General features: G+C 39.5%; 1 protein-coding gene across 1 annotated transcript; it reads right to left on the reverse strand.

The window, feature by feature from the left end:
- Nucleotides 1–7,901: 7,901 nt before the first annotated feature.
- On the reverse strand, nucleotides 7,902–10,268 carry msx1b (muscle segment homeobox 1b). The gene is made up of 2 exons (XM_053616228.1): nucleotides 9,434–10,268; nucleotides 7,902–8,870 (listed from the first exon to the last, which is right to left on the reverse strand). Exons 1-2 carry the CDS (start codon nucleotides 9,801–9,803, stop codon nucleotides 8,455–8,457), a joined length of 786 nt encoding a protein of 261 aa, XP_053472203.1. The 5' UTR covers nucleotides 9,804–10,268; the 3' UTR covers nucleotides 7,902–8,454.
- Nucleotides 10,269–10,854: the final 586 nt, after the last annotated feature.

Genomic DNA, 10,854 nt, shown 5'->3' on the forward strand with positions numbered 1-10,854 from the left:
GTCTTTCGTTTTTCCCCTCTCCTTACTCTGTATATTTACATGTCCTAAATATGGTGTTGATATTAACCTAAATAGAAGAAAAACAGTGTGGGGATGGTGAAATGTCTTGCACAACTTTTCTTATTGTGCTTATTGCTATTAGTTGGTGCAACAAACCTGACCGTGTCCCAGCAGTCCAGAAAACACAGCAGACCTAGAGTAAGTTTATCGTTGTATCTTTCCTGCTGTGGTGCTCTGAATAAGCCATTTTAAAGAAAAAGCAACACATGCTTGTAGTTCTGTTTCACCCGTTTAACCACCTAGTGTGGTGAGAATCACCTGGATAGCAGATACCACAAGGTCATTAGTAACCAACCCACCTTGGGACACAATGGAAGGGTGTTTTGCCAGATGACTGTTGCACTCAAGCCCCTGAGAAGGATGACGTTAACCTTGGAGGCAGCACCCCAGACTCCCTTTAGTGACTCACTTATAAGTAATACCCAAACCTCCTTTTAGAGTGGTGTGTTGTGGTAAGAAATTGTCATCCAACGGGCCAATCTCTGTAAGGACAAGGGAGCTGCTTGCATCTTTCCTCCATGTCAGAGGATCAGATGGCTGCTGTTTGCGCAAAGTAACATCATACAACTTGCACTGGGTACAACAAAGAATGATTCGGAGGACCGCTTTCTTATAACGCATTTGAATACTTTGCAAAAAATTAGGTAGTAAATGGAATATCTCTGGCAAAAACCCTAGATTTAACCACAAGGTCACTCCGGAGTCATCTTTCCACCAACTCAAGCAAAGCAAACGCATCACTGAAGCATGCAGTTCTCCCAAAAAGCTCAGTTTGTAGACACACCCCTTTCAGTTCAGCATCCTGCATAGCCTCAGAAGGAGGGACCTTAATAGATGCCACCCACAATTCTGTGATGTATTGCAATGGCCACCACATACACCTTTAGTGTAGATGTCCTTGGTGCTGTCCTTACAGAAAGATTAGTATGTTGGGAAAGTATCAGTGGAAACCAAGGCCTTGCCAACCATCTCGTAGTCAGAAGTGTGACTTGAATTCTGTACGATGTGGGAAGAATCAGTGTTGGAGGTGGAAAGGAGTACAGTAAGTGATTAAGCCAGTGCCTCCTGTCCCAGCTGACTGTCAAGCTCCTCTGGAGAGACCCACAAGTGGCAAGGAGTTGAATTGTGTTATGTCCTGGTCTAGGGTCAGAATGGTTAAATAAAGAAAAGGTTTCAGGGATGGCTGAGCTTGTATAATTGATCATATAAAAAATAGCACACAGATGTAGATGACAAAATGGGAGTAGTGGACAGCAAGTACCGCAAAGATTGTATAGCTGCAGGGGTGACCCTGGCCAAAACATCAAACAAACCACTAAAAGCAGTTTAGTAATTTCCCTACACTTACGAGCACACAACTCCAACGCCCAAACGAAATGGCAGTTACAACTTATAACCAGAATATACAGTATACACGATCTACAAGACTCTAGCAAACGAAGATGAAAGGGAAAGACAAAAATCAAAGTAATGTCAATCAGAATTGTAACAACTAGCCAAAAACTGAGCATTAATGTAACGGGTCCAGTTTGCACACAACAGAAATAGTCACACGGTGATAAAGAGGAGTAAGGTCACACAGAGCATTCAATAAACAGACAGAATACTACAAATGGTGTCCATAACTCTTGGCATTTGTGAAAAGGTCTGCCTTCACTTTACCAAAATTTTCTGACACCATTTTCCCAGGTGTTCTTGCAGTCTCGATCATACATCTGCTGTGAAATACACTTAAACTCTCCTCAACTGCCTAGTTTTGGTGAACCTGTGGCCGCTGTAACCTCAGTTTCCTGTTCCTGGCTGACAGGAGTTGAACCTGGTCTGGTATTGTACTGTTGTAGCCCATCTGCCTCAAGGTTTGACGTGTTGTTCATTCTGAGATGCTTTTCTCCTCAGCATGGTTGTAAAGAGTGGTTGTTTTGAGTTACTGTAATCTACAGGCATTTCTGCCTTCTGAACAGCCACTCGCTGGATGTTTTTAAATTTGTTTTTCACACCATTCTGTGCAAACTCTAGAGACTGTTGTGTGTGGAGATCCCAGGATACAAGCAGTTTCTGAAATATGCCAAATCAGCCTGTCTAGCACCAACAACCCTGACCTAGTCAAAATCACTAAAATCACATCTTTCCAAAATCTCATGTTTGGTGTGAATGTGAACGGAAGCTCCAGTCCTGTATCTGCATGATTTTCTGCATTGAGGAGCTGCCACGTGATTGGCTCATTGGATAATTGAATGAATGTGCAGCGATATAGATGTTCCTGTTAAAGTAGCCGGTGAATGTATCGTGGTTTAGTCCAACAGTAGGACTGGAAAATTTGTTGTGTGCTCTTGATATGACAACTGAATAAATAATCAAACCACCCAACATTCAATGCTGATTTCTGGTTTAGGACATGGGCATTTTGCATACTTAATCTCTGTGCTTCACTTTCCACGTCTGATCATCATGTTCCTGTTCATAAAACATATCAATCCATTTTCTAACACTATTGCCTGCCTGAAAGTAATTTCACAAGTGTAATGTTCTGCAACCAAGATTCCCAAAACAAAAAAACAGTGGCTTCAGAAACGAAATGATCTTCATTTCTAAGATGTTTATTTTCACATGGCAATACCCTTGTTTTATTGCACTGATGGAAAAACAGTAATGCCTCTCTCATTTTGAAGCCAGAGAAAATGAACAACAGTGTGAGCTGCGAGACTTCCAGTGAAACTTAATCCCTCTTTCTGTCAAACAATTCTGAAGCTTTCTATTGTCTGGAAGTTGTTTTTACAATTGAATTTTATATTAATGCAGTAGACATTACCACTATTGACAGAACCCTAATGAGTGTTATGGAAGAGCCCTTTGTTTTAATACTTAAGGTATTAAGGTTCATTTCTATTCGCCTTTACACCACCCAAATATCCACCTCCATATCCTCTCCATATGCATTCATACCCCAAGAATTCTAAATACAATTAATTACTTGTTACGCATGATTGTATGAGTTGATGCAAACAAAGAGTAGGCTTAATTGATCATGGTTTATTACAATATTTAATTGATCAGGCTTTGGCGACCACTCATTTTGAAAGTATCAAAGCACTGGTAACCCTTTACGATTTATTTATTTATTTATTTTTAAACCCAACAATGTCAATGCTACATAGTTTGTTAATCAGAAGTAATTATCTTGTAAATGACTCATATGTGCCATTAGATAGAATTTAACTTATTGTCTAGCCAGTTATCTTACCTGGATGCAAGTTTAACCTGGTATTAGCAAAGAAAACGGATTAACCCGAATGTACACGTTGAACCTTTGGGTGGATGGGCTACAACAGCAGAAGCTCTGCTGTTCTACTTCTGTCAGCCAAGAACAGAAAGCTGAGGCTGCAGTGGGCACTCAGGTTGAAGAATGGAAAAATGTAACCCAGGCACACAGATGGTAGGAACAGAAATTGGCGCCAACAGCATGAATCCATGGACCCAACCTGCCTACTGTCAACAGTCCAGCTGGTGGAGGTAGTGTAATGGTGTGGGGAATGTTTCCTTGGGAAACTTTGGGCCTGTTAATACCAATCAATCACTGCTTGAATGCCACAGACTACTTGAGTATTGATGCTGACCATGTGAATCCCTTCATGGCCACAATTTACCCATTTTCTACTGGATAATTCCAGCATGATAATGCACCATGTCACAAAGCAAAAACCGTCTCAAACTGGACTCATGAACATGACAATGAGTTCAGCGATCTTCAGTGGCCTTCCCAGTCACCGGATCTCAATCCAGTAGCACACCTTTTGGGATGTGGTAGAACGAGAGATTCACAGCATCAAAGTGCACCTGAGAAATCTGCAGGAATTACCTGATACAGTCATGGATTGTGGAATCCATGCCACGAAGAATTGAGGCTGTTTTGAGAGCAAAGGGAAAGGGAGGCCCTAACCACTATTAGTATAGTGTTCCTAATAAAGTGTTTAGTGAGTGTACACTCATAGCTACTACATTGTGAAGCATGAAAAGGTCAAAGTGGATGAGGATTTGGTATGTTTCTTGATAGTTTTTTTTTTCTCAACTGGATTCTTTAAACTAAAATATAAATAAAATATTGGGGAGCCTATTCTGTTGATATATCGCATACAGTCATTGCCTGGATGAGAGAAGAAGAGACATTTGAGATTTGTAACAAGTACGTTGAAGGTCTAAATAAAAATGTAAGGAGTAAAAGTACAAGTGTTCAATTTCAATAACACTCAAGTAAAAACATTAATACACCAAAATAATACTTAAGTATATCAATTTACTTGTCGAAAGAGATGACAATTTACTTGTCATCTCTTTTAACTCTCACACAAATTATTGGAAATATGAAACCTGTGAAAACCAGATGCTTACATTTAACGGATTGGAATAATTTTTCCTGCAAGTTGCACTACAGAGGCACTAGGGGGCGAGACGCATCTTAAGTAGCTCTGTCCCAAAAAGCACACTGCTCTATATTAAATAGTGTGTCAGAGTAGTGCAAGACAGGGTTCTAATGGTTCTGACCAGAAACAAGTGTACCACAGTTGTTCTAATGCAAGAAAATACCACCAACAGACTACTTACTTACTTACCTTCAGCTACTTGGCATAGTTTTGACCTGTTATACGTTTTTTTTTAAAGCCCTTAAGGCTACACCCAGTGCAGGATTGTTTTGTGTAAAAAATACTGTTTTTTTGTTGGTAGTCATTTGGTGGAGACCTGCCTTACAGGGCTTGCATTCTCATTTTACATCTCTATGCTTGCAACACCTAAATTCCTTTAAAAATAATAATAATAATAATAATAATAATTGTGATTTGGGACGCAGCCTGAGTCATTTGCACAATGTTATATTGGTAGTAAAGACACTCAAGGAGGAACACAAGAAGTCAGGTAAATTAGAACAAGCCTCATTAATGCCCTGTTATCCATCCATCCATTTTCTGTACCACTTACCCTACACATGGTTGTGGGGAGCCTGGAGCCTATCCCAGGGAACTTGGGGCACAAGGCAGAGGACACCCTGGATGGGATACCAACCCATGGCAGGGCACAATCACACACAATAGACAATTTTGGAAATGCCAAGCAGCCTACACCGAATATCTTTGGACTGGGGGAAGAAACTGGAGTACCCGGAGGAAACCACGAAGCACGGGGAGAACATGTAAAATTCACACACGCAGGGTGGCGGCAGGAATCGGACCCCCAACCCTGAAGGCGTGAGGCAAACCGATTAACCACTAAGCCATCGTGCCCCCCAATGCCCTATGTGGGTGAAAAAGAAAGAACAGTGAAGTGGTCTATTTTTAAAAAAAAAAATAATTTCAATGTAATGTAATTGTTATTGATTTATAACCTAATGTTATTTTAATTTTATAACCTTTGTTTTTTATTATTGTTTGAGGTGCCAGAAATGAATCAGACAAAACCTCATACTTTTTTTTTTTTTTTTTGGCAAATGTATTTCTTGACTTTCCATTTAAAACAAAACAAAGAAATAGAGAATATTTGTTGCTTGGTTTATAATGATGGTCTTGCTATTTAATTTCACTAGGCCACTTTAAGCATTGCGTGATGGAAGATTTGGAGATTTAGAGCTCAAAAAAAAAAAAAAAAAAAAAAGAAAGAAAGGAAAAAAAAAGAAAAGTTGATGTGCATTACAACATTCAATTTAATCCTATTTTAATTGTTTGCAATATTCACTATTTTGACATGAAATAAAATTAATGTTGCCTGTACTCCATGCAGCAATATAGATTTTTTTTTTTTAACTGTGGAGATGTGTAGCAGTAATACAGAACTATAAACTAACAAAGTGCAGTAACTCAGTGCAGTCACTTTACAAGATCCATCTTTATTTCATAGTAAACTCCATGCCTAAGTCCAGGCTTACATGATGTCTGCTTTAAGTGAATGTATTGAGGAGCTCAGTAATGCAGAGTAGTCTAAACACAGACCTCATATGCATTTCTTTTTTTTTTTTTTTTTAAAACTTCCCAGATTAGTTACAGTACTGAGTAGTAAAATAGTAAATTAGCTACAGTAAAGATTACTCAGCTTAAAATGTTTTAGTTGCTTATTGTCAGTCAGGACTGTTGAAGTAAGATTACTCATACAAAACAAGTTCTAGGTCAAATCGTAATTGTTCAGCCAATTTAGGAGCAAATCTTTCAGATTATTACTTTATCTTGGATTCCTTCAAAAAGGTATAAACCTTGACTCAGAATAAGATGCCTTTTAATCACATTAATGCGCATTGATATCTTTTAAACCTGGAAAATAAACTTGAATCGTGATGTCCTCATAATCATGGCGTTATCATTTTAATCGGCCAAAAATATTTATCTAGAATGAGTAGTATCACTGCAAATGTATATATTTATGTATTTTTCCATTTTATTCCATACTGTAAAGAATCCATGCTGAAAGTAAATTGAGGAAGAACTGAAGGAGACTTTGTGTCATTTATTGCGCATAGCCGCTCTATAACGGTATAACATAGTACATTATAATGTTATATAATAGACAATATTTAAACAAATATTTAATATTTATATTCTTTTAAAATTTTTTTTTTTAATAATCGGACGTTGAACAATAAGACATTTAGCCTCACATAAACCTAAACACTATGTTTATGCTTTGCTAATTTTTCTTAAAAAAAAACAACAACAAATAAACAAAAGTTAAAAAGTATTCGTTGTTATTTATTTATCTATTTATAAATCATAAATAATATAACAGGAGGCATGTTCATTCACTTTAGTCCCATTAAAAAGTGCTGCTCCGCTTCTTCTTCTTCTTCTCTTCTTCTTCTTCTTTTAGAATATTTACCCACAAAAAATAGTAGCTAAATCACCTCTAATTTTCTAGATGTTGTGTGGGATCTGTTCATTTCATAGCAGACTAATTACTCTACGACGCAACATATTTTCCGAGACTTTGACACTTTCCTGATATCAGTCCTTAACGCAGTGTTTACAAAATCACAACCAGCATCAACATTTTAAATTCTACTGCAAGATGAATAAGTCGTGGTTCAGCACCAGGGTCATTTCAAAGGAAATGAATTATTTATCGTCAATCAAATGAATCATCAACCAAATACGCCACTGCTTGCAGAAAATAATGTGGAATGTTTCTCTCTTATTCAGTTTCACTCTACACAAACACTCTACTGTAAACCTGGTCATAAATACAGACATGCAAGATTTATTGCTGCCTATTGCTGGGTGTTTAAACGACTTACAGATTTTTGTTTAGCAGAAGTCACACACACACACACACACACACACGAACGAAACTTCCTACAACAGAGCAAATTTCCTGATTGGACATGTGTGAAATGATTAATATATTATTCAAGAGGTTATTATATTGATATAAATGTATCTGCACGGATAAATAGAAGAGAAATCAGCTGAAGGTGAACCTGCTGCTTTTATTTCCTGCAGTGCGCATTCGCTTTCATTCCTTATTGCATTTTACGCACAATTACGCACAATGAAATCCAATTGCGTAAAAAGTTTTGTATGTTAAAAAAAAGCCCAGTTTAATGTACAAATGAGAACTGAGGGGAACCAAAAGTGTCACAAAACGAACATTTCAGTATTTTAGGAATTGAACTCTTGTATAGCCTATAAATAAATGATTTCTAATTACTAATAGGCCTAAACAACTACAATTGCACGTTACATTATCCATATATTTTTTCTGGCATTATTATTATTATTATTTTAAATTATTTTTTTATTATTATTATAAATTTATTTAGTTAGTTATTTTTTGCAAAGTACAATATAAACAACCCACAGCAAAAAAAAAAAAAAAAAAAAAAAAAAAAAAAAGAGAAGAGGTTAAACGTTAAAAAGAATACTCTTTATTGACTAATAAATATTTGGTCTTTCAAGGCACTTTTTAAAGATTAGGCCAGTAAGTACTTCTCGTCACATGACGGACAAATCCCTAGAGATTTTTTTTTTAAAAACATCGCAACGTATGAATCAATCCAGACGAACCTGCTCCACAAGAGCATGAATATATATATACATCACACATATACTCATCATTGCATTTTGTCAGACATCTCTGCCATTCTTATGTTTTAAGGCTACAAGTCAATAATCGAGGAGATGGCGTTAATAAAACAAAACAAAACAAAACAAAACAAAAAGAAGAACATCTCCATAGCTCCAAAAACTGGAGGCAGCAATAAGAGGTATTGGAGTCATTTGCTATTTTTTTGTCACAAGTTATTGCAACTGCACATTAGGAAGAGTCTTTAATAAAATAAAAATAATAATAATAATAAAAAAACACAACCCCCCCCAAACAGTCGCGATGGAAACCGCGAAGTTTTTGTTTGTGTTGTTATTATTAGGATAAGTAATACATTCCATAAGGCGAGCCGAACAGCGCGGGCACGGCGAGGCTCGGGCGCGGGAGCGCGGACGCGGCGGCGCCGTACACAGCTGGAGGCGCGTGCGCGGCGAGGGAGAAGGGCAAGGCCAGGGCGGCGGGCAGTGCGGGTTTAGCAGCCAGCTTCAGTTTCTCCAGCTCAGCTTCGTGTAGGCGCTTGGCCTTTGCGCGTCTGTTCTGGAACCAGATCTTCACCTGCGTCTCGGTCAGGCTCAGAGAGCTGGAGAACTCGGCGCGCTCGGCGATCGACAGGTACTGCTTCTGGCGGAACTTCCGCTCCAGCGCCAGCAGCTGCGCCGTGGTGAACGGGGTGCGCGGCTTGCGGTTGGTCTTGTGCTTGCGCAGGTGGCACGTCGACGGAGGACTTGCAGCTCCTATAGCCAGACAAACCAGGAGGGAAGAAGGCACGGTTGGGGGTTAGTCTGCAAATGCGTGGATGAGTGGATGCGTAATGAACCTCTCATGACATGCAACAAAATAAAGAAGAGTTCAAGCAAAAAAACAACAACAACAAAAAAAACAAACAAAAAAAAAAAACTATAAATAAAGAGGAGTTGAAAAGGACTGTTATGGGTAGCTATTATTGTTCTTTTAGGAATCATTCAGGTTTGCAATACGCCTCACATGGATGCACTTTTTTAAACAAGATCATTCAAAACATCTTTCATTCTTTTGTTTTTAGAGGGATAGTCAAGACTTTAGAGTGATTTCAATACTGAGAATACAGTATTATTTGTTTATTATAATAATTATTATTATTACAGCAGCCTGGTTACTATACTTTGTTTGTAACATGGATATTAAAGAGTTAGCCTATCAGCTGTGTTTGTCATTGGTGTCATATAATTTGGATGCGTTGTCTTATTACTTAGCGCACATTTCCTTCCCAAGTTCAGTACCAACATTCAGAAGTTCTGAAGCAGACATGCTCTCTTACTCTGCACAGATGAGAAAGTTGGGCTCTTCAGCCAAGTGCTCTGCTCCTTGTCACTCGAGTCTTCGCTCTCGTCGTTCACGCAGTCCGACACATGGGCAAAAGTTTCGGCTGCAGCTTGACTCTTCTGTGGGAAGTAAGTCCTCTGAGAGTACTGGGCCAGATGCTCTGGGAAAGGCGCAGGAGGAGAATACGCGCTCCTGCAGGTGCTCTTCTTGGAGATGAGCGACTCAACGCTGAACGGGTGGCGGCTCGCTTTAGTTTTTTCCTCCGCGCTCACCGGCGCGTCCTTGGCCCTGCTCTCCTCGCCCTCCGAGTCCGTTTTGCCGCGAGGCGACGCTTCAAAGTGAACCGCTCCCTTAGGAGAAGTCATGTCGGGCTCCTAGGGCGTCGCGTCGCGATGCTTCAGCATGTGGATATTGTTCCTATACTCCTCACACTTCGCTCTCTCACGCTTTAACTTCTGCCTTTTTGTTGTTATTGTTGTTTTGTGTGTGTGTGTGTTTTTGTTTTTTTTGACAGGCTCCTCTTCTCCCGCGACAGCTTCGCTTATTATAAGCAGGCCGCCGTTCCGCCCCTCCCGCCCCCAGCGTCTGCCAATCAGTGCGTCGGAAAGAGCACGTGACGCGCTCGGGCCTGTCTCCGATTGGCCGAGACGCTCCGCTGAAAGACATCAAGAGGATATTGAGAAAAACGAGCAGTTAATCACAGGCGTCGTGCTGAGATGATGTATTGATGGCCTGAGGGCTCCCGACTCTTTGGAACACAAGCGGACCAATTTTAGCCCAATTAAACAGTGGGGGACCTTTAGAAAAAGAGAGGCCTATCCATATCCAACTGTTGAATAGTCATTGAGAGGGCACAAAAGAACTGACTTAGCTGAAACTTTTTGAAAACCAGATCATCAAAAGTCAGGAAAGCCTGGAGCGTGTGGAGAAATATATCAAATAATAATAATAATAATAAATATATATATATATTAGTTTATAGGTATTAAAATAATTATGGAACGGAAAATATTATGGCACTGGTAACGCATTTGGTAACAGCAAACGCATCTGGGAAATAAAACAACCGCCTTATTTATTCACAAACTATTCCTGGCTGATGCGCCGCAGAAGAGAGAAATTGATTGGATAAGGCTGTTCACACCGCGTTTCCGCAATTTAAGGCTTGTCATGGGCTTTTAAGGTTACAAAAGCTTCAGCTAAGAAGCCAACAGGCATTCCTCTCTCTCTCTCTCTCTCTCTCTCTCTCTCACACACACACTATTCCTCTCTCTCTCTCTCTCTCTCTCTCTCTCTCTCTCTCACACACACACTATTCCTCTCTCTCTCTCTCAATCTGTCTCTCACTCACTCACTCTCTCTCTCTCTCTCTCTCTCTCTCTCTCTCTCTCAATCTGTCTCTCACTCACTCACTCT

This window comes from Ictalurus furcatus, chromosome 26 (assembly GCF_023375685.1).
Source record: "Ictalurus furcatus strain D&B chromosome 26, Billie_1.0, whole genome shotgun sequence".
In the NCBI taxonomy this organism is placed as follows: domain Eukaryota; kingdom Metazoa; phylum Chordata; class Actinopteri; order Siluriformes; family Ictaluridae; genus Ictalurus; species Ictalurus furcatus.